This window comes from Arvicanthis niloticus, chromosome 16 (genome assembly GCF_011762505.2).
Source record: "Arvicanthis niloticus isolate mArvNil1 chromosome 16, mArvNil1.pat.X, whole genome shotgun sequence".
NCBI classification, from domain to species: domain Eukaryota; kingdom Metazoa; phylum Chordata; class Mammalia; order Rodentia; family Muridae; genus Arvicanthis; species Arvicanthis niloticus.
In genome coordinates this window covers 27,309,512-27,333,955 of record NC_047673.1, presented here as the reverse complement: position 1 = coordinate 27,333,955, position 24,444 = coordinate 27,309,512, and the positions used below count along the sequence as shown (strand labels likewise).

At 43.4% G+C, this 24,444-nt stretch overlaps 1 protein-coding gene across 2 annotated transcripts in view; it reads right to left on the bottom strand.

The window, feature by feature from the left end:
* Positions 1 to 24,444, bottom strand: part of Prag1 (PEAK1 related, kinase-activating pseudokinase 1) — a 55,047-nt gene that overhangs the window by 11,796 nt on the left and 18,807 nt on the right. For both annotated transcript variants that reach the window (XM_034519828.2, XM_076914031.1), the window contains exon 4: positions 6,634 to 6,791. In XM_034519828.2, coding sequence (XP_034375719.1) covers positions 6,634 to 6,791 — 158 coding nt within the window. The remainder of the gene's footprint in view (positions 1 to 6,633; positions 6,792 to 24,444) is intronic.

The following is a 24,444-nucleotide window of genomic DNA, read 5'->3' as shown; positions in this document are numbered from 1 at the left end:
AAATTCAATGACACACGAAACTAATTCTGCCATATCCTGGTTGTATGCTGGTATTGGACCATGGTCTCCAAATTCTGGCGTACAATAAAGAGCAGGGAATGCTGGGAAAAATTTTTGTGGAACCTAGGCAAGCTTTCTAACGTTGAGCTAAATTCCCAGCTGAGTAACATTGCGTGCGAACTAAGACAGAGGGTTCCAAACACCATTTTCCTAAGTGTTCCTTCCAGTCTTCAGTTCCACATATAGCATACTCAGAGATGAACACCCAGCATCTCTTTAGTACGTGCACTTCTGACAAGAGAAAGCTCCTCTGGAGAAATCATCACCTGTGGCATGCTGGGTAAATCTCACAAAGGCTAAAGGTGGGGGTGGGGAGGAGAAGAATGGGAGGGTATATAGTAGTTTGGTATTTTTATATTTAGAAAGCAAAGAAGTCAGTGTATTTTAATGGTTGGGGAAAACAGGTTGCTCCGTCTTCAGAATGGAGGGCAAAAGTTCAAATGTAGTAGCATGAGGTCTACCTTATGATAGAGTCTTCTCTTCTTGCTGGGGTTTAATAGGTACTTGCACTGTCTCTTCAGTCGTGAGAGCCGGGCTCACAACGGAAGTGGTCAGCCCTGTTTTGAGCCATACGAGTGAGCATTGTTCAGCTCTTCTGTGTGCCGTTATCTGCCTGTAACCAGGCTGGAGCACACATGGAGGCAGAAGGCACAGTTCCTCCTCAGCTCTCCAAGTTCTGCACATTAATGTTAGCCACTGCCCCAATTATAAATAAAGCGAGGCCAATTACATTGTGTGTGTGTGTGTGTGTAAAAACTTGCAATAGTCTATGGATTGTCACTTGCCAATCTAATGTAGCTGAGTAAACAGCTTCAAGGATTAGCCCACTCATCCGTTAATATTTCATAAGCACCTACTAAGTGTAAGACATCAGAAACAAATCAGATGTACAATACTCGACTCAGACCCTAGGGAAGTTTGATTCTCTCACTAGAGATGAGGAAAGGACAGCCAAACCACCTGTGTAGGCACCGTGCCAGGCAGGAAGAGGCAGTCTGGGCAGTTTCTGCCAACAGATAGGTAGGTAGGGACTCAGGCGCTCTCCAGCTGCTCAATTTTCCAAGGGAAGTCGTGCGACTTCTCATTTGGTTCCAGAATCTGGAGCAGCTCAGTATCGCATGGAAAAAAGAAAGAAACCGAGCAGAACACTCCTTTTAAAGGATGCCTTGCTTTTCTAGGAAGATAAATGTGGCTCGGACTGGAAGCATGTTATTAGTATTTTGCAGCTGGATGGGAAGATGTGGCATTGGTGAGGAATCTCTCCAGACCACTCGATCATCCCGGAAAGCAACAATCAAGGCCACAGTGTGGTCTGCACGGAGGGAAAGATGCAGGCCTCAGTTTGGAAGACAAGTCCCTGGGGCCTCCTTCCTCTACCAGTCATCAACAGCCCAGCTGGGGCTCTGAGATTGGGATCTTTCAACCTCGTACTGTGACACACCAGTGGGCATTTTCTTAGGTAGTTAACCCCAAATCTCATTCAAATGACTTCTCATGTGCTGTTGGTAGAAGTGCAAGCTGGCATTTTTGGAGGACGAGTTGAGGATGATTACTTGAAATGCATTCAAATGTTTAGTGTACCGATTTTACTTCTTTTGAGCATTAGTCTCACAGATAAGACATGTAAACCAAATCTCCGCAGCGTGTGTCTCAGAACCCCACTCTAATTTTCTAACAAAACAGCCTAATTATACATCAACAAGAGAAGGATTTAACTGGAAGCTAACAATGAAAACGATAGAGAGGCTGGAGAGATGGCTCAGCGATTAAGAGCACTGACTGCTCTTCCAGAGGTCCAGAGTTCAATTCCCAACAACCACATAGTGGCTCACAACCATCTGTAATGGAATCTGACACCCTCCTCTGATGTGTCTGAAGACAGCTACTTGTATACATAAAATAAATAAATAAATCTTTTTTTTTAAAAAAAAAAGAAAACAATAGAGAACGGCTTTAAAAACAGAGGTACCCTAATGGTTCTGACTTGAAAGACTTCAAGTGCAAAAATGTACACAACTGAGTTTCGTGACACTTTGATTCATAATGACAGGAACAAAAACTGTTCAAAGTGGCAGAGGACACAAGACGAGATGTCAGAAGAGAGGCTCCTCACTCCTCTCTCTCTACATTGTTCTCTATTTAATTATAGATACGGATGAGCTGACTGAAGTAATACTTTAAATGGTACGCGAATGTAATGAAATCCATTAATGGGAGAGTTTAAAGAAAACTGTTTAAGATGAAGTCACTTTGCTGGCAGGGCAGCTTGGGATACTGGAAGTATTTAAATATTGTCTGTTTTCCTCTGAAACAAACCTCTGTGCCTCAGCAACATCTGGGACAGAATCCCGGACTCAGTTCTTGACAGGCTGGAGGCGTATACTATGCTGGGATGAATTACTTATATAATGTATAGCACTGAACCTACGGATTTAAGATCGAGAGATCTAACACGCCTGTCTATTGAGCACACGTTAAATTTAGGCAGACAGCTGTGATCACCTTTTTATGGATCTCTTTAAATACTATGACCTCTTTTTTGTTGTGTTTTTTGGTCGGAGATTGTCGGAGAGGGAAGCAAGTGCTGGCTGGAGGTCAGACTGCCAATCACTCGAACTACAGTCTAATCTTTGTGGACTTCCTGTCTCTCTCCTTGACAGGCCTTCCCACCCATCCCCTCCCCCCTTCCTGGCTTACTCTTTCTCCACGGCCCTTATTGCATGTGTGGAACTAGCCATGTGCCCTGTGAAGAAAGGGACTGGGCAGTTATTTCTGGATCTTCAGCCTCTGAAATTGTACCCAGTGCGTAGGTTATATCAAATATCTATCAAATGATTGGCAAAGCATGTATATAAACAAATTGGCAGAGCATGTATGTAAACACACCTCCACCTACCAACACATATGTATGTATTTTTTAAAAACTTAACTATACATGGGTGGGTGGGGGTGTGTTTGTGACATTATTGTGGAGAAAAACAAGCCGATTAAAGCCACAGCATTTGGTTACATTCCTCTAGCTCTGGCTTCCTAGCTATAAAATAAGATGCAATAGCGCAGTGCTGGCTCTTGTGTTGGGCGAGGTGCTCTGTCCACTGCATGGTTAGAGCTCTCTGCTCTGTTCTGTTGCTGATGGCTCCCATTAAACAGCAAATTCTGACCTCCGTCTGTTGAATCACTCAGTTAAGTCAACGAGGGAAATGATCTTAATATGGCATTAAATCTGTTTTTATTTGTTATTTTGTAGTTGTTTTGAGTCTGAGTCTCTTATAGACTAGGCGGGCCTGGATTACCGCATCTCTGCAGATTCCTTTGCATCCCTGATGCAATCTCCTCCTCTTCCCAAGGGCTCGGACAGTAGGCCTGCCCCACCCTCCTCAGCTTTAGGTGTGTATACTTAAAAGGCAACCACAAGGGTCCTCTGGCCATTCAGCCAATGGTGCCTCATCATAACCACCCATCCATCCTCCACAACAGATCCGACCTAAAGATTGTGTTTGTTCCTCCAGAAGCAAGAGCAATCCAAACAGCTGCTGAGACAGCTTTGGTGGTCTACACAGTGACTCTCTGCTTAACAAACTGTGCCCCCAGGCAAAATGTCATAACAGATGCACCAGGAGGGATATGAGATCTGATAAAGGTATAAAATGGAAAAATTACAATGATATAAACATACCGTTTGTTACTTTAAAACAGTAAAGTCCTACTTTAGAAATTTAACAGGTATGAAATATATTCTTTTGCGAGGAGTGGGCTGAGACAGGGTTGGTTTCTCTGCATAGCCCATAGCACTGTAGACCAGGCTGGCCTTGAACTTGGAGATCTGCCTGCTCTGCCTCCCCAGTGTTAGGATTAAAAGCATGTGCCATCATCAGGCCTTATATTCTTATACAATGTAAATGTTTCTTTTGCTATTGAACCCAGACAGCACATAGATCTCTAACTTTGGCCACCAACCTTGACAAATTTCGTGGTGACAGGCTCTGGAATGATTTTTTTCCTCAACTCACACCACACCACGGACACAAAACACCAGGAAGACAGGCATTACTTCTCAAGGGGGTTCTTGCTATAGATAAATGTATTACCCGATGGTTTCTTTTGACCAGTGAGGCTGATGCTAATTCTCATTTCACACAACTTCAGCTTGAATGGAGGCCTCCTCCCTTCTGACTCGGCCTCAGTGTCTGTTGTAAATGTCAAAAAGTCAAGAGGCTCAAGCATTTCACTTATATGACAAAAGCAGATAAGAACTTGTGGGCCTGTAATATGAACGTTCTATAAGGCTGTGGTGGTGCGCGCCTTTAATCCCAGCACTCAGGAGGCAGAGGTAGAGTGCGAGGCCAGCCTGGTCTACAATTCCAGGAACCAATTCCAAACTAAATCAAACCAAATGGAAGAGTCCAAAAGCAAGTAGACCTGATCCATAGTGGGAAGCCACAGGAAGAATTTCTCTTGTTAGTTTCAAAAGGTAGGCTTGATTCAGACCCATATGAGAGACAGTAAGAGAGAAGTCGGGGGTGGGGGTGGGGGGGGGGGAGAGGGGAGCTGGTTTGCGATCAACACACTTTCTTGACAAGTGGAACCTAAATTTTGAGGTTCTTGTCCACTGGAGGGTTTATTTATGTGAGACAACCATGAAAATAAGTTCATTTTGATTCATGTTATTCAGAAAGTAATATGAGAAAATACCCTTATTAGGTGCCACCGCTGTCCTCACAAGGTGCAGGTGGTTCTCTTGTGTGTGTCTCTACACACAGCCTTGAATGCCTTGTACTATGCAGCCTAACCTCCCCGCAAATGCTGCCGGTTTCCCCTCACCTGCGCCCAGAATAGCAGCTCAAGTGGCTATCCTTTTCTTAGTATGGGCTGCGTCCCTGTGCCTTTGGCTCCCCTTGTCTGTTTCAGTACCCCGGAGCGTTCTTTGTTCCTCCCCTCCCTCATCCTCACGTTTGGTCATACTGCAGACAGGAGCCGACGTCCCATCTTCTCAAAAACGCGGTTCAGAATCGTCATCCCTCAACACCCTTTCTAGAAGTCTTTATAAGCTCCATGTTCTGGGGAAATCTGATTTTTCCTGTCTTCCCCTATCCACCCATGTGTCATGCATGTTTCAATCTTATCTTTCCCAGCTCTGAGAACAGACAGTGTGGTTTACGCTGAGGCACTTCAGTCTGGTTGTTCGTATGACATAAGCCATGTGGTGGCTGAGGGAGGGGGGTATTGTACATGATTAAAACTCTTAGAACTGGCCATGGTTCCCAGGAGACTGAACTGGAGCTGGATGGACAGTGTGGGGGCCTGGCTCACATACCCAGGCTTTTGGAGAATAATCTGTCTCAGTGAAATGCAGTGGGGTGGGAAAGGAAGGAGACAGGAGTCCAGAAGAGCTGCAGAAAAAGACAATCTTGTCTTTGCTACATTTCCCTCAAAGCACTATGAATACATTTCCTGTTTTTGAGGGAGAGCTAGCAGAGTTTCTCATTAGAAAACTTATATATAGCCCATGTTTGCTGACAGAAATGTGTCGTGGGGTCCTCTACCCCAAAAATGTCCCTTGAGAAAAAATACTTCCATAAAATGAGGAAGTCATACTAGCACAGGTGTAACCCTATCATACTAAGGCAGCCTAGGACAAGAGCAGGAGACGATTCACACAGAGCATGCCCAAGGGGTGAAAGGTCATAAACTCAACCACCAAATCCATAAGTGCAGAAAACCCCAAGCTCCTTTTGGCGAACCTGCCCAACAGGACAGATCTGCATAGTATATACTTTAATGGTTAAGATGGAATAAGGGTAGGCAGGGGCCTTACAAAGCCTTCATGTTTTAATTAACAAAGCTTTATGCAAACAGTATTGTATACATGTACGTATGCAATATAAATGAAACAACAAGATATCTGAGGTTCCAGGGAGTCTGGTGGACAGAAAGAACTATATATAGCTGATGTGTTAATCAGAGTATCTGGAGAATTCCAACATCCTGTGTGTGGTGTGTGTATGGTGTGTGTGTGTGTGTGTGTGTGTGTGTGTGTGTGTGTGTGTGTGTGTAGTGTGTGTGTGTGTGTGTGTGGTGTGTGTGTGTATGTGGTGTGTGTGTTCATACACATGTTTCGGCCTAAGGTTAACATCAGGTGTCTTCTTCAATCATATCTCCACCTTATATTTTGAGAAAAGGTTTTTAAAATGAACTTGCAGCTTACCGAGTCAGCTGGACTGTTAGTCAACAAGCTGCAGGAATCCTCTAATCTTTGAATCCCCGGGGCCCAGTGCTGAGAATCTAATCTCAGGCCTGCATGCTTACACAGCAGTCACTTCATCAAGTAGCTCCATCTAGTCAACCCTCAACAAGTGTTTGGTTGCAGCCTCCTCCTGCCCCGCAACCCAGGCTGTACACTTCTAATTACGGAGGGTGATATAATAAGGTAGCTTGTCATGAGGGACTGAACTTGGGTAGGTTCTACTTTCTGACAAAGTGGCATCAGCACAGAAAGCCTTGCTCTGGCCTTCCAAAAATGCTGGCAACCACGAGAATCTGTAAAATGTAAGCCTGTCTGTAAAGGATTGTTACCTCCATCACTGCAGGTCCTGGAGTCCGAGGCTAGGCTGTCTGTGGAGCCCGTGGTGAAGCTGACGTGGGCCCCTCTGAAGGATGGGCTGAGGCTTTCTGCAGAGCTCTGGCTCACTTTTTCCAAGTCAGAGCTGCTCTTGTTCATTTTTAACAGGTGCCTGGAGAGGGAACAAACAAAGGGTAGGATTCAGTTGGATTCCATAGAGAGACTCAATGATGGGTCATAGACCTCCCATGCTCTCAAATGCTGGCCAACACCAGGTGTTATAAAAAACAATTTGGGGGAGTAACAATAGGGGTTCTTATGCAGACAAATGGTATTTCCTGAGAGGGGCTCAGAAAAGAGTCAATGAATTCAGACAAGCACCAAAGCTCCTCCCACTTTGGGAGGAACTGCCTTTACATCTGAACCCATCCACCACCGCCATTCGTGTCATCTACTATGGTCAGTAAAATGTGACTAAAAAGAAAAAAATGGAAATAGCATCATCCAGTCCATTTCCTAGTGACAGACAGAGATCGTATAAAGAGCTGCAGAAACTGATTTTTTTTTTTTTTTTTTTTTTTTACAAGCCCTGGACTGAATTGCAAACTAGAGCTGGAAACACAGGAGGTTTTTTTTTGTTTTGTTTTTGTTTTTTTGTTTTGTTTTGTTTTGTTTTTTTTTTTTTGCCCACTACCCCACCATGATGCCTTTAGTGTCCTAAATTTATCCCTGGACCCCAAAAAAAGTTTATTTAAAATTTAGATAGACTTTCAGTGAAATTATTAAACAGAATCAAATTAATTCTTAAGCCCAAACCACCTATGAGATGGTTCTATTTACCAGCATATCAGAGACCTGAGCACCAACTGTAAGAACAAAGCCCTGGCGTCAGGGCAGAGTCCCAGTACCAGGTAGAGTGTCCAAGTCACAGACTCCCCTCCTTTTCTCTTTCTAGGAGCCACTTGAGTATTCACTTGTCATCTGACATTTTGTCATGAAATAAGACGGAGCCACAATCAGGCCTCATCATTCCCTGTTGGTGATAACCCCCGATTGCCTGAGTGGACACTCCTCTATGGCATCTTTGTCTTACTGTAGAAGACCCACACCTCCATATCCGCTGTAGGAAACATTCAATGCAGTATTGATTTGGCAGGAGAACTGCCATACTTAATGTCCATGACCATACCAGAATTTAAAGAACTCAGCCATGAATCTCTGAGGCTGGATTCTCTTGTTTTTATTAGAAAGCTTTACAGAAAGCTTGTTTGCGATCATAGAAAATGCTCTTCAGAAATCATGTCATTTCCAACCTTGAGACCCATATTTACATTTATTGTTTTAAAGCCTTCAGATATTAAGCGTCCATAACAGTACAGGTATGAGTAAATCCTAGCATTTTAGAGCCATTGTCAAGATCTAGGAAACAAAACAAGACCAACAAAGAAATAAAAATATTAAAGCAAAGGGAACCACCACCACCAATGCCATTGCCACCATCACCACCACCACCACCACTACCAATGCCATTGCCACCACCATCACCATCACCAACACCACTACCACCACCACCACCATTATCATCACCAATACCAACAACAACAATACCATCAATACTACCAAGACCAATACCATCACCACAACCACATCAATACCACCATCACCACCACCACCAACAACAATAACACCAACTTCAACACCACTAACACCACCACCAATGCTATCCACACCACTAACACCAAGACCAACAACACCAACATCAGCAACCCCTTTGTGCTGTGGGAGCAACGATCTTTATTTAAACTTCTGGCAAGATGAACAATATTTTTGTCTTTATCTGATCTTTCAGAAATGGCATTATAGTTTACAGACTGTAAATTCCAAAGCTTGTGGGTCGAAGGCTTTGCCTTCTGTGCAACAGAGTACAAAGGTAGAGACTTTGGGAAGTGACTGGATGATGGGGCCTCTGATATTATAGACTGATGAATACATTTATAAATTGAGATCTTAATGTGGTTTGGGAAGAAAATGGAACCTAGAGGCGATGAAGCCTGGCTGGAGGAAGCAGGTCATAGGGGACAAGGTATATTTTGTACCTAGCGTTTTCTCCTTTTATCTTCCTGTTCCTAGGCTACTATGAAGTGAGCACATTGCTCTGCCTCCTGGTACCAACCATAATGCTCTGCCTTGTCCCAGTCCTGCAAACAATGGATCCAAGTCATCATGGACTGGGACCTTTCCTCTGTAAAGTTGGTTTTCTCCAGTATTCAGTCACTGTGATAGAACTCAAACATAAATGTCTTCCTCAGAAGTTACAGGATGAAGCTTCAAGAAGGATAACTCAATGAAGGACAGAAGCTGCCTCGAAAGCAATACCACTCCAAGGTGTTATCTAGATTTTCCCAGTCCCCAGGCCTAGACCATCAGGGGCTAGGGAGATAGTTCAGTGGATAAGTGGACCTGGTCTATAGGCACCAGGTCTTTCATTCAAATCCTCATCACCTACATTAAAAACAGGTGTGTCTGTGAAAGGCAGAAACAGGTGGATCCTAGGAGCTTGCAAGGAAGCTTCTATTTTCAGTGAGAGACCCTATCTTGAGGAAATACGGCAGAAAGCAACAGAGGAAGAAGTCTGATCTCCTCAGGCCTCCGAATGAGTGTATGGGCACATGTACCTGTATACACACACACACACAGAGAGAGAGAGAGAGAGAGAGAGAGAGAGAGAGAGAGAGAGAGAGAGAGAGAGAGAGGCAGCACCCTGATTCCTGACTTCTGAGCTGGCATGGTGCCCACTCCACACACTGAGGAAACACGGTGATGAGATGTGTATACATAAACAAATCTAAGTGACTCACTAATACCCTTGAGTGAACAACACATGCACACATGCACACACACACAGGAAATTTGAAAGAAAATGGAGCTCTTGTGTTCTGGATGTAGACAGATCTCCGTAAGGAAGCAGGACCAGGATGGTGCTACAATACAAAGTGGGATGAAGGATGCTTCATTAGAAAGCAGGACCAACAATGATGCTTCAACACAAATCAGGCCCAAGAGTACATCAACACAAGACATGAGCTGGCTGTGGACTCTGGCAGACACTTTTACTCACATAAATTTATGTTTGATAAAATTACTTACATAAATTTATCACCCATTGCTGAATTTTATTGTTATGTAATTTAGGGATTTCACATTTATATTCCTTTAAAGGCTAGCCCACAATCTCTCTTTCCTCTGTTTCTGTAAAGGTTAAATTAGAAGTACAAAATGAATTGAGTCCTTTTTGTCTTTTTTTTTTAACTCTCTGATGTCGTTTTTATAACAGTGACATCATTAAAGAGTAAGCTCTGGTAATCACGGGACCAAGATACGATGAAAATGTTTCTGACCTTGGGTAAGTATGTAGGACTTAAATAAGAAAAGAAAAATAAGTGTAAATGAAAGATTGGATAATTTTCAGTGAAAAATTTTAAAATGTCAACCTTCTGCATGATAAAAGTCACCACAAAGTGAAAAGGTGAACTCCGGGGTGAAAAAGCTACAGATTTGCAACCCCCACACCCCATAAAAATTGCTATCCAGAATATCCTAAGAAGGCCAAAGAAAAACACCAATGACTGTATTTTTTTGAAAGGCAATTGAGGACTGAGAGATGGCTCCAAGGAGAAGGGTGAGTGCAGCCAAGCCTGATTGCTCAAGTTCCATTTCTGGAACTCACAAGATAGAGGGAGAAAACTGACTCCCAAAACTTGTCCTTTGTCCCCCCCCACACATGCAATGGCAAGCACATGGACATACACTTGTATACAATATGTTTAAAAACATTTTAAGGCAAGATAAACAAACAAACAATTCATAAAAAGAGGACTCAAGAAGTCACTCAACACACAAAAAGAGGGTCAGCCTCACTAAGTAAAAAGACTGTAAACAAAAGAAGCTCTCGCTTTATCCAGAAAGATTAGCAATAACAGGTGTTGTTTAATGATGTAGGAGAGTGGGAATTTGTCTGCACTGTTTGTAGGATCATAGATTAATGTATACATACACACACACAGACACACAGACACACAGACACACAGACACACAGACACACACACACACACACTGCCATCACCACAACCACTTTAATGTATCCTGAAAAATTAATCCAATGTAACTCAGTCTCCATCTTGAGGACTACTTATTAAAGTAGCTATAGATCTAGTTATTAAAGGCTAGTTATTAAAATCACTAGCAGGTGGCTAAACCATTCTAGTGGACCAAAAATCGCTTACTGGCCAAATAGTTCATTTCGTCAAAGTAGAAATAACCAGAAAATACACACAGCGAGCCTTTGTGAATGTTTGTTTCGGGAGCATGTTTATGTATGTTGGGCAAACTATTGAATAGGTTTCTGTGTGGGCCTTGGCTTTTACAAAGCTATTGTAGAATTTGGATCAACAAACAGTTTTCCTTGAATGGCAAGTCAGTGAAGGCTCGAGGCTTTGTGACCATGGGGACCATTACTGCTCAACTCTGCTGCTGTGGCAGGGAGCCACAGCCATGAAAAAGACTGGCGATGTTTTCCTATAAAACTTTCTCTACAGGAAGCAGCAGTTACTCCTGTGCTAGAGGAGACTTCTCCAGCTAGAAACATCATGCGAACTATACATGTAATTTCAACTTTTCTAGTAGTTACATTTAAAAATATAAAAGGTCTGTGCTTCCGAGTGTAGGACTGTACTTCAGTGTAACAAACCAACTGACTGTCATTTCAACAGGTAATCAAATATTTTTCTTTCGACATGGAATTTCATACCTGTGATTGGCCTAGCACTTTCTGTATGGCCCATGTTGGCACCTCACTCTTGTCAATCCTCCTGCCTCAGTCTCCCAAGTGCTGAAGCTGCAGGCATGCTACCACTATATCCAGTTATAATTATAATGAGCCACTTTATGTCCTTTTTTTTTTTCATACCAACTCTTCAGATTCTTTCATGTATTTTATATTGACAGCACACTGGATGGAAGTGCTAACTACCCTTTAAACTATAGAGCCACGGTCCTGTAAAATGTACAGAGAAACTCATTCATGTACAAGGGTGTTCAGGGCAGGCCAGAACTCTCCATCAATAAAGGAACACATACATTGTGGTACATTCTTCTAATGGAACAAAACGCGGCTGTCAAACAAGTGAATAGGATTATGTGTGACATAAAAAGAAATTCTTAACGATTAAAAGCAGTTTGTATGAAGGCTCAAGTACAATGTGGTACCATTTACAGGCATCTTAAAAGCACATAGCAGTAGACACTTATTCTTTAAAGTCATTGAAAAAAATGGGATGACGCTCACTGGCTTTAGACAGTAACTGCACGGGGGGCAATGGGAAACCGAGTCAGGGAATGGATAGAGGACTCTTCCAAGGATAAGTCAAGTTTGATGAAGATAAACCTAGGACTGTGGGAGTAGGCCAGTGGGAGATCGTGTGTTTCACCATGTCCAGGTTCTAGATTCCACCAACACCACATAAATAAATAATACAAACAAACAAAAACAAAACTAAAAACAAGAGCAAAACGCTAGTATTTGAAGGAGTATCAGGGAAGACACATGAGTACCGATTATGTGAATTTCATTGAATGCTTGAAATCTTTGATGCCTGGAAAACAAATACTTCTCCTTCGAGTGGAGGGGACCCCACTAGAGCCCGGATGGAAGGAAGGGCTTGGTATGACCTGAAGGGGCATCATCATTTCCCCCAAGGAAACCATAGGCTCGGTGATAACTGCTTCCCTCTCAAGAGAGTCAATGGATAGAAGGCTGTGCTTGTCGGATCTGGATTGAGGTTGGGTGTTAGTCCTTCTGAATCTTGGCCATGCAAGGAAGAAGACACCTCTTTAGAGTCTCACTCAGTGGACACACAGCACATCATCATCATCATCATCAATTATTCACATGCATGTGCACACACAGAAAAGAGGTACCCAAGAGGATACTGTATAAGTATTAATATCTGAGGCAGAGGTAGAAGCTGCTGCTTCTTAAGATTAGCCTGCTGTTTCCCTGACTCTAAATCACAGGAACTTCAGATTCCCATAGGAAGAGGTCCCAGGAGTGCTTGAGTCTACATGGGAACATACGTCCTGATATACATTATACACAAACACACACAAATGTTAGGAAGGGTCAGGGATGCCACTCCGTGATGAAGCACTTGCCCACGTATATGAAGCCCCGGGTTTCATGCCCACAGCTGCAAATGCACTCCCATAAGGAGCATCCAAATCCCAGAAGCGATGGTGCTCCTGGCACAGCATCAACAGCTGCCACCCTGAAAACCTGGGCCATCTGACCTCTTTGAAGATTGCCACTTTAATCAGGGAATGAGCCAAACCACATCAGATTTTAAAATGAAAGGCAAGCCTGCCATCAAAGCCCAGGCTCACAATCAAGACGGTTTTGATTCTTCGGTCTGTGTGTGCAATAGACTTCTTAAGACTCTCTGAGAAAAAAATTAAAAAGCTTAAAATCCCAAAGGTAGCTTGTGAACCTCAGCAGAGCGTTCTGTCAGATGTAAGGCCAAGTGCCAACAGGAGTGGGTTAACGATGTAGAACCAGGCCATACTTATAACCATAATTTGATTTGTTTTGATTTTAATTCACAAAGCTGGTGCAAACCCTCCATCAAATGAAATCTGGTGTCCTATGACTTACGGAAGTAACTTCAATGGACAAAACCCACATACACTAGTCTTTCCTCTTTGGTGGGGAAACAGACCTCATGATGTCTGCTCCGTGCTGTGACACACGACCTAGTCTTGCTCAGACTTCCTTTCCCGCCTTCCACTGACAATTGTGTGCAGGGTCACAGCAGATCTGTGTGAAACACAGAACTCAGAGGCACGGTGTCCGGCCACATCTCGCTCTGCAGCTGCTACCGGGTAGCTTTTCCCTCCATTGTCCCGAGAGAGCGAAGTTTTGTAAGAGTGATCTCTATACTACACTGGGAGAAAGCTTTAAAAAAAAAAAAAAATCAGCCGGAAGAGCTATTTGCCAGACTTCCTCATTCATAGGGATGGGCCTCATCTAAAAATACCCCCAGAGCCTCCAGAATGAGAGCCTTCAGAATGGCTGCAGCCCTTCACAGGGGCCATGCGCCAGTGTGCAGCATGAGGCCGTATCTCCAGCTTCACATTGCTGCTGCCCCTGGCGATAGCACCGTACACAGTATGCCGGAGGAAGCGAACTCATTCTCCCGGCTGGATTTAGCTTATTTCCTATACACTTAGCAAAGAGCTTCCTGCCTCTGTAGCTACAAATGTGAAAACACAAATAACCCCTGTATTGGCGTTTGAAGCAAACCCCTTCGATTTTGACAAACACACCATCCATGGCTACAATCGATCGCATCTGTCTTTAAGTTTAGTGATACCATGAAAGAGACCTAATGAGAAAACTTAAAGACTAACATTCCTGTTCCAGAAGTACAAACTTCTCACACATTTCTACGCGCCTTTCTGAATCACTCAGTGGAGGTCAAGCATTGGTTTCAGATTGGAACAACCAGCTAATGCCTCAATGACCAATGATCAAACAGCTCTTACCATCCTAGCCTCCAGCCCGAGATGTTGTCCTCATCAGGGTGGCCTTGCGAGCCCTGTGACAGGCCAGCCAGTGACTTCAGGTTGCATGGAGCTCCGTGGGGTGGTCCAGAGTGCTTTCTTACACTGCTGTGAGTCCCCAGCTCCCGGCTCTGCTTCCCTTAGTTCCTCTCTGACTTTTCTATAAAATGCACTTCCTGAGGGAGCACAGGAAAGCAGGGACGGCTCTGCCTCTGACCCACGCGCCTTTAATCACCAATTGTCTTATTTGGCCGGCTCTAAAAATACATTACATTTCTCTACTTACTTTCTAGTACTAAGCCTCTCTCTCTCTCTCTCTCTCTCTCTCTCTCTCTCTGAATGTTTATTAAGTCATTCAGGTTTGCTTGGTGAATAGAAACACCCCTTTTAGAGCTTCTCTCAGATGTCTGTGTTAATTGCAAGACATCCTGCTTGCTGTCTATCTGCAGCAGCATTCCTAGTATCACACACACACACACACACACACACACACACACACACACACACACACACACGTTGCCTGCTCTGTGCTGAGTGCTGTGTGAAGAGCTAGCTGAAGGATGTAACTGTGAATGGAACCGGCATCACCCCTGTGCTTTGACAAACCTGCCAACGGTAGGGAATTATTTCTCAAGCTCTTTTAGAGAGAATGCAAGCCGCATCTTTAGAAAGTCTTGCAGTCCTGACTCAAACTCTTTCTAGAACAATGTTATCACTGCGACAGCTGAATGCAGAGTCCTATACAGAGAGCCCACAGGGATACTTTATCTTGTTGGCCATATTTCTGTCACTTGCATGTGGCAGAAGAACAAATCACAGGCTCTCTTTGGCAGTCTCATTTTGAAATATTCTCCTCTGGTATCTACAAACACATTAGAAAACCCAGCAGAGGGTAGAAGGTGGGTAAGCTGATACATGTCTATAATCCAGTGCTGGGCAGAGGCGAACAGAAGCAGGTGGATTCCAGAGCCGGAAGACCATCTAACTCAGTGATTCTCAATCTGTGGGTCGCGACCCCCACAGTGCATATCAGATATTTACATTATGATTCATAACAGCCGCACAATTATCATTACAAATTAGCAACAAAATAATTTTAGGGCTGGAGGGGGTCACCACAACATAAGGAGTAATAAATTAAATAATGTATTAAAGGATTGCAGCCTTAGGAAGGTTGAGAACCACAGACCTAGGTGAATGGTTAATTCAGTGGTTATATTGAGAAGTGCCCCCCCCCCGACGGGCTCACAGAGATAAACACTTGATCCTCAGATGGTGAAGCTGTTTGGAAAGGTTTAGAAGGTATGGCCTTGTTTGCAGAGGTATGTCACTGGAGGCAGGCCATTTCCTGTTAGCTTTCTCTGCTACAGGCTTGTGGGTCAAGGTGACAGTCCTCAGCTGCCCACTCTTGCCATCAAGCCTGCCGCCTGCTGCCCCAGGCTTCCAGACCTGTTATTATGGACTCTAACCTTATAGAATCATAAGCTAAAATAAATCTTTTTCTTCTATAAGTTGCCTTGGCCATGGTGTTTTAACACAACAATAGAAAAGTAACTAACACAGCTAAGCTCTAGGATTAGTAAAAAAAAACTAGAAATAATAATAATAAAATAATAATAATAAATAGTGAAAAAGGAAAGCTCCCAGTACTGACCCCTGGTCTCTACAATGCACCCCTCCATCCCCATCTATCCACACCCTCAAATATACAACCCTTCTTACCTACACACACACACACACACACACACACACACACACACACACACACACACACAAAGAGCTACACCATTTTGGTCAATCTACTACTCCTTCCCCTTAGAGATTCGTTTTTCAAACAAAATTCATCTTCTGCTGGTCACCAAAGTGCCCAGCATTTCCTTCTTTTCTCCCTGCCCAGGCAGAGAGGAGCTCCTTCCTCAAGCACTGGCTCCACTTATCTATAAATCCCCCGCCCCATTCCAGTCTTTTCCGGCAGGCAGCCCCTCTCTCTGGACCTGGAACAGTGGCAATCACCTCACTAAGTATATCTGCATAATCCTGGTTAGATTATTCTAACTGTTTCATGTAAAACAAGCTTTTTACCACCCCCAGACCTGGCTTTGGTTTCAGAGCTGTGTCACAGGCAGGGCATGCTGGAACACAGAGTGATTATTAAGTACTTCTTGATTCAGTTTTTTTCTGCCTGTTTCAGTATCGCCCTGGCATCTGAGAGAAGACATGCTCTCCTTAAGACAGAATTACCCTTGCTTGACAAAACATGCCAGAGGCAGAAATTACGGGCAACTCTTTTTTGTTTTTGCTTTTGGTTTTTTGGTTTTTTGGTTTTTTTGTTTTTTGTTTTTTTGAGATAGGGTTTCTCTGTGTAGCCCTGTCTGTCCTGGAACTCACTCTGTAGACCAGGCTGGCCTCGAAATCCGCAGGCCTCTGCCTCCCAAGTGCTGGGATTAAAGGTGTGCTCTATGGCTGCCTGTCGCCAGGCAACTCTTGATTGAACAAGGGAAACTGTTCTCTTATCTACAAAATGCAACAGTCTTAAAATAGACGGAATTTCAATACATTGTATAAGCTTTTTCTTCGAAAAAAAAATAGCAATTAGGCTGGTAACAACTGTAAACAGAATTTATTATTATTGTCTTTGGTGCTTTAAAACAATAACAAGTACGAGAACAACAAAAAACAGGGTCTTGTGTATTCCAAGCTCGCTCTAAACCGATACCTTGGCCTTGAACTTTTGATTATCTCTCCTCTTTGTGCTATTTGGTGAAGATGTTTTAAGACTAATTTTGAAAGTGCCAAGGACTGAAAGGAACTCAAAGGATCAGGTTGCCTTGGGGTACCTTTCAAACTCATTTATTTGCATGTGTAAGTATAGAAAATTGGTTTCATCCAAGGTCAGATGACATCCTCACAATGCAGCCTTGTTCATTTGCATGTGCAACAAATGCCCTTTCTATTCCTATGAGACATTACAACCTTACAGACTCCATTTTGCATTTAATGCACACTATTTAAAAGTAAGAATGAATATTTTAAAAATGGTGAAGGAAAGTCATAACTGATTCAAGAGAATCAGTAATAGCGTAAAATGTATATTTAATCTTTGCTCTGTTTTTTTTTTTTTTTTTTTTTTGTGCCACCCGACTCCTGAAATTCTTAGACTCCAAAATGCTAAGTATCTTTTTATAGACTGGTGAGTTGGCTGATGGCTGACAACACCTCCAGAAGTTGTAGGATGGAAGCTGGACACAGGGGCGATGACCAGAGCAGGAAGAGGGAGCTGGACTTTTAGCCCCATTTCCAAAGCTCCCGAGGGTGGAGAGGGGCTGAAGGTTAAATTAATTACTAATAGGGAATGCTTTAATCAACCATGTCTGCACCATAAAATCCTCTATAAACCCAAGGGATGGAGAGTGAAAGGAGCTTCTGGAGAAGCGAACACATCTATTTCCTGGAAATGATACACCAGAAACAGCACAGAAGCTCTACACCGTGGCCATGTACCTTGCCCTATGAATCACTCCTCCTGGTGTTCATCAGTGGCCTTAGGGAGATCTTTATAATAAACCTGTAAATGAATCTATTTCCAGAGTTGCTCTAGCATATCAGTCAAGCCCAAGGAAGGAATTATGGGAGCCTGATTTACAGTCAGAAGGGCATGTAAATAACCAGGGGCTTGTCATCGGGGATCTGAATGAGGGCAGAGGTAACCAGGGACTAAGTAAGACCGTAAGCTGTGGGACTTGACATTGTCTCCAGACAGAATGTGACGGGACAGGATGAATGAGGGGACACCTAGTCAGTGTCCTGTGCATAACTAACTGCTTGATGTTTATGGACAGGCCTCGTGTGTTTGACCACAGAAGTCTTCAGTGTGTATTGCTGAATGAGTGCATTGGGCAAAGCACTACTGGTTTTTCTTGTTATACTTTGCATCTGGATTAGCACCCATAGACTCAATGTCCCATCCAAATCCATATGCTGATGGTCCCCAGCACATCCATGTCCAGTGATGGCACCTTTAAGAATAGAGTGGATTGTAGGGCTCTGACATCATTAATGTGCTAACCCACGTGTGGGTCCATCACTTGGGACATTACTGTGAGAAGGTGGAAAGTTTAGGAGATAGAACCTCTTCCTCACTGTCACTTTCCTTCCTGGCTGATGGGAGGGGAGCCAGCTCCTTTACCATGACATTCTGAATTGGCTCAGGTTCAAAATGAAGAAGCTAGCTGACCATCTCCACAGTCTTCTGAACCCTGAGCCACAATGAATCCTTCTCCATCTGAAGTTGTTTTCTGGGGGGTGATTTGTCATTGACAGCAAGCTAGCTAGCATACTGACACGTTTCCCAGGGAAACACACATACACGGTGCACCTGTGACTCAGTCAACAATCAAAATGCTAAAATCGGTTCTCAGAATTTTGCAGGCGTCTGCCCTGTCTATACATTTTGCTGCTAAAAGACACATTTGCTAAAGATGGGTCATTTGGGTTTCCAAGAAGCAGTCTTGGGATAAATCAGAGATATGTGCTCTCTCATAGATGTGTTGGGCTGTCGGGTTCAGGGGTGAGACGGGAGACAGTTGCAGCTTTCAGGGATGTGATGTCAGTGAAGGCTAGAGATGGAGACAAAGCCATTGAGGAATAAATGGTAGGTGCTAAAGAACTCAACAGCTAAACTTCATTGCCCAACCTACAACCCTTCATCTCAGATACGATCCTCTAAAAACACAGGTTCCAGCTTACAGTCTGGAAAGTCTGCTTTACACTTCTGTTCATGAGAGCCGTGGTTGGGGAAAGGAGACTAATACTAACACTAAGCAGCTGCCAGTCACTGAAGGGCCGTCCCATGACCTGCCCTGCACATAGGCAGGGCCCTCGGGAGAACAGCTTTCCAAGCAACTGATTAACCTCCTGAATGGATTTCCGAGTCACCTCAAAAGGCACAGGTGTGGTAGCTTAGCCCGAACAGTGGGATTTCCCAAGATTCCTGGCTGTGTCTTGGGGGAAAAAAAAAAAAAAAACGTGCTTAGTTTCTCTGTTTCAGCTTTCCACTTATAATGTAAAACATTAATCTCTAAGAGTGTTGTGGAGGTTCAGGGGTCAGCATTTATAAGTACTAATTATAACACCACACACAGAGAAAATGCTAGTTAGATGGATGGACAGCCAGATGATGAGATGGACAGACGGATAGGCAACAGAATGATGACATCAGCAGCCTCCAGTAAATAAACCTGTTTCTTTGCCCCTGAAAAATCAGAAGGGCTAGAGAGTTCTCTCCAGGCTTCTGTATTCATTATGGCCATTTAGGGAGGCTCAAGGAAGAAAGACAACCAAGACAATACTTGAAGGGCACACTACTCTAAGTTAACCAGAAATAGTTGATTTGTTTATAATACAGACTTCATTTGGAATCTATGTGCTCAACATTTGGGTCATTTATGGTCTAGCTCTAGATCCAGATGCCCACACAGCCCCAGCCAATAAGGTTACTTGATTCATTGCCCCCAGCCAATCACATTACTGGACTAATTTCTTGGCTTTCAGTATAGGAAAATATAGGAAAAGACAGCTTTTATTGTGTTATTCTATCATTGGAGAAAAGAGTCTCCATGGAGTTCCTCAGGCTCCTTAGGCCAAGATCTTCCTCTTCATGAGCAAGCAAATACGTCCAGTGGCTGACTCAACCAAGCCAGTAGTCACTGCGTGAGTCACTGTGGTTCTCGTCTTAATCTAGCTATTCCTGTAACAATCCGTCCATGAAGATGACTGATTTACTGGTTTTTGGTGAGTCTGGTTTTAGAATTCTTATACTCCTGTTCTTGGCTGACAAATAGTTCAAGTCCACTTTTCCTGACCCTGCACCCATAAACACATTTTTTTTCTTTTAAAAAAAGTTAGTGTGTATTTATAGTAGACCCCATTTCTACTCCTCTCATCTCCTTTTCAGTGAGGAAGGCTGCTCGTAACAAAGCTAATAGGATGACCTGCTTGCCCATCTTCATGCTGGTCCAGTCTGTTATCCAAGAAGGATCAGAATTACTTACAGACTCTCTTCACACTCCCTGCTCAACTCTTCACAACTCTCTTACCTGAATAGCTCAATTTCCTTACCCCTCAGCCTTGGCTACAACCTCCTCCATCTGGATTACTCCAAATACCTGTTGTCCTTGACTCTGCCTAGGACTATTCTAGAAAAATGTACAAACATGCATCCAGGGCCACAACTAACTTATGCTAGGTCCCCTCAGAACCTGAAGATTTCATCCTAGGATTGATATGAACTCTTGAGGCACAACAAACAGACAAAATGATCTCGTCAAAGTGGAAGCATATCGGAAGCCTCGTACTTCTTAATTCAAAAACTTATCATGACATTATGGTAATGGAGGGAGACCATGGAGCTTATTTGAACACACATGCTCAGACAGAACTCAGCAGGGTGAGTAAGTCCATATTGGGAAACAGACGGTCTTTCTAACAAGTGACCCTAGAACTTTGGATGAGTTTGGACCCTAACTAATGAAAACTCGCCCACCGCATATCAAAGACCCCAATGGAAAGCCTAAAACAGTCCCAACATCAAAAGGTAAAAGGAGCAAAGCCTCGTGATACTGTGCTTGGCAATGACTTCTGGGAGCTGAACCCAGGGACACACAAAGGAAAATGATAAGGTGGACTGTGATATATGAAAGCCTTTCATACATCAGTGGATGCACTCAGCGTAGTGAAAGAGTAATCCAGGGGCTGGGAGGAATACATTTGCAAATACATGATCCAGTAACTATGACAATAGTAACAACAGAAACTTAAATCAGGAAAAAGCCCTAAATAGACATTCCTCAAAGACGTTTAGAAGACGTGCTTAAAGCACGAGGAAAGATATTAGTTTTTTACATGATAAGTCATGAGAGAAATGCCAATCAATTACAATGCTACTCTATGCTTATGAGGAGACCTACTATATAAAAACCTAATAAACAATCCTGGGAAGTAACACTTTGTGGGGAGGATGTTGGGAAATCTGAGTCCTTGCTTACCACTGGTGGGGATGACAGGGGGACAGCAGTTATGAGACATCACTGTCTGACGGCTCCTCAAAAAAAGTTGTTTTTGAACTAGATATAAAATGATTCAGCAATTTCAAGTTCTGGCTACCCCCAAAAATCAAAGGCTGGGCACAGGAGATCATACACAAAGCAGCACTATCCACAGTAGCTACCAAGACGGAAGCGATCCAAGCGTCCATTAACAGATGAATGGACAAAGTATGGGACAAAGCAGAATCTCAAGCCCTAAGAGGACATTCTATCAAAGCACAACACAGATGAAACTTGAAAATGCTGTGCCAAGCAGAACAGCCCGTCTCAAAAAGACATCTAGAGCATGACCCCACTTACATGAAGTATCTAGCTCAGAACCAGAGACAGGAAATAATAGAATGGGTGCTGTCAGGGCCGGAGTGGGGGGGAGTGGGGGAGGAGGGAAAATGGTGAGTTATTGTTTGATGAATATAGTTTCAGTTTTTGCAAGATGAAAAGAGTACTAGAGATTGACAGTACACCTATATGAGAACGTAGCCAACTCTCAACCCACAAGTTCCGTTTCTGTAGACCTAACCGGCCAAGGAGAGACAGTGCTTAGAAGTAAAAGTGGGTTTTGTTGGAAATATTTTGTTTCCTATTACTGATTTCCATGTAGTCTAGCACAACAACCATGGATATGAGGTAATGACTATATATCTGTTATACTAATTTGCATGTAAAAATGGTTAAGACTGTAAACTCTATACTAGGTGTAATTTACCACAGCTTTAAAAAAAAAAAAAGTCACCTAAAAAGATAAGAAGACAGCTTTCCTTTGGTGGGAAGGGAAGCTGGGCTTGGTGATGCAGACCTGTGCTCTCAGCAAGTTGTGGGGCTAAGACATAGGGACCATAAGTTCAAGGCCAGCCTATGACTTAGTGAAACCCTGTCTTTGGCTTTAAGAAAGACCTGCTGGGCATGTAGTTTTGTGATAAGAGTATTTGCCTTGCAAGAGTACATGCCTCCCTGGGTTCACTTGCCAGAAAACCTTTCCACAACCAGAGAGACATGGCATGTTCCACAGTTTCTTTTTGCTTGCTTTAGTTTATACTAACTGTAGTTTGCAATGCGTCTTTGGTCCTCCAGTAATTTCACTCCAGCGTTAAGTCCGTCCATGTTTTTTGTCCGTGGTTTAGTTCACTGCTTTTGGCTTCTATTATGTAGTTTCATTTCATACTCAATGGCGTCTCACATACCCGTTTCTTTAAGAGATGAATATCTGAAATTGTTCAAACTTCCTGCTACTATAAACAATACTGCAACGGTTTTCCTTGTATATGTCCCTTTATTGACCCCCTGTGTGTACTTTTCAAAAATAAAGATTATATGGATATGGTGTGTTCTAATAGTTAATTTTATGAGATAATTTTTTTTACCAGAAGACACGGATAGCTTTTTTTTCTTCCTTTTTGCCAAAATTTGGCAATATCTGATTTATAAAACTGGTGTATGCCAAGCTTGCTGTTTCTCAGTCTCATTTCTGTTTGTTGCTAGTGCAATGATTTTCTTCTCTCCCTCTCTCCCTCTCTCCCTCTCTCCCTCCCTCCCTCCCTCCCTCCCTCCCTCCCTCCCTCCCTCCCTCCCTCCCTCCCTCTCTGTCTCTCTGTCTCCCTCCCTCCCTCTCTGTCCCTGTCTCTCTCTCTTTCTCTCTCTCTTTCTCTCTCTCTCTCTCTCTCTCTCTCTCTCTTGCGCGCGCGTGTGTGTGTGTGTGTGTGTGTGTGTGTGTGTGTGTGTGTGTGTGTGTCTGCAGCTGTGCTGTTAAGGCTTGTGACCAACCTCAGTCCTGGCTTTCTCCTTTGACTGCACAGTGGGCTAGCTATTCCACGTGCTTCTAGGCCTTTTCCTTTTTCTGCTTCCCATCTCACCTTAGGAGTGCTGGGATTACACATTCATTTAGAGCTCCTAGCTTTCAGTGGATTCTGAGACCTTTTGATTACCTCTTTCATGCTGTGATTATTCTGCCTGCAGCCCATCTTCATGTATGATGACAGAAAGCAGGGTTTTAATCTTCACTTTTTTCCTTATGATAAACTAATTTGCTAAAATCATCTAAGAAACAATCTACACTTTCCCCACAAATAAATGGTCCAGGATCCACTCATACCCAGACTTCACTATATCGAGATTAAATAAACATTAATATAAAAGATGTCTCAGGCCCTGAACTATAAGGACCTGGTGTATTATACACGAAAGGCACTCCAGAACTTTCTTTACACTTTTGTAGGGAATGTGAACATGCTTTGAGAAAAGTATGAGCAAAGGCTCAAGGGTATATGCTTAGACTTTACAGAAAATTTGTATGACAGCAATGGATAAAGGACATTTACAAAAATAAAAACTGAGGCTGGGGGATAGCTTAGTCAGTAGGATGCTTTCTGTGCAAGCATGAAGACCCACATAAAACGTTAGAGCTAGAGGCAATTCATGATCCCAGACCTGGGGCAGTGGAGACAGGTAGATACATGGGGCTTATTGGCCAGCCAGCCTGGGCCAATTGGCAAGCTTCGAGTCCCAGGGAGAGATTTTTGTCTTATACAAATAAGGAGTATGATTTCCAGAGGGAAAACACCTGAGGTTGACCTTTGGCTTCCACATACACATGCACATGTTTGCATATCCCTCTAAATATATATACAAAAGAAAGGCAGGCAACAAAGAAAAAAGAGATGGAGGGATGAAAGGAGAGAGGGAAGGAGGAAAGAAGAGAGGAAAGGAGGAGGGAGGGAGGGAAGGAAGGAGGGAGGGAGGGAAGGAAGGAAGGAGGGAAGGAGGGAAGGAGGGAAGGAAGGAGGGAGGGAGGGAACAAACTGTGAATGAAGGCTCTTGAGGGAATTCATGCTTTCCTTGTCAGTGTGAGCAGATACTTGGAAAGCAACTGAAGGAAAGACAGGCTTACTTGGGCTCATGTTTGAGATATAGTCCATCATAGTGGACAGGGTATGGCAGCAGGTAACTATGGCAACAGGAGCAAGAGGCAATTGGTTATATCCATAGGCAGTCAGAAGTAGGGACAGGACAGGAAGCAGAAAGGGTACAGGCCACAGGAAATAGAATGGGTCTATAAATCTCAAGGCTCATCCTCCAGTGACACATTTCCTTCAGCCAGATATCTCTCTTCTA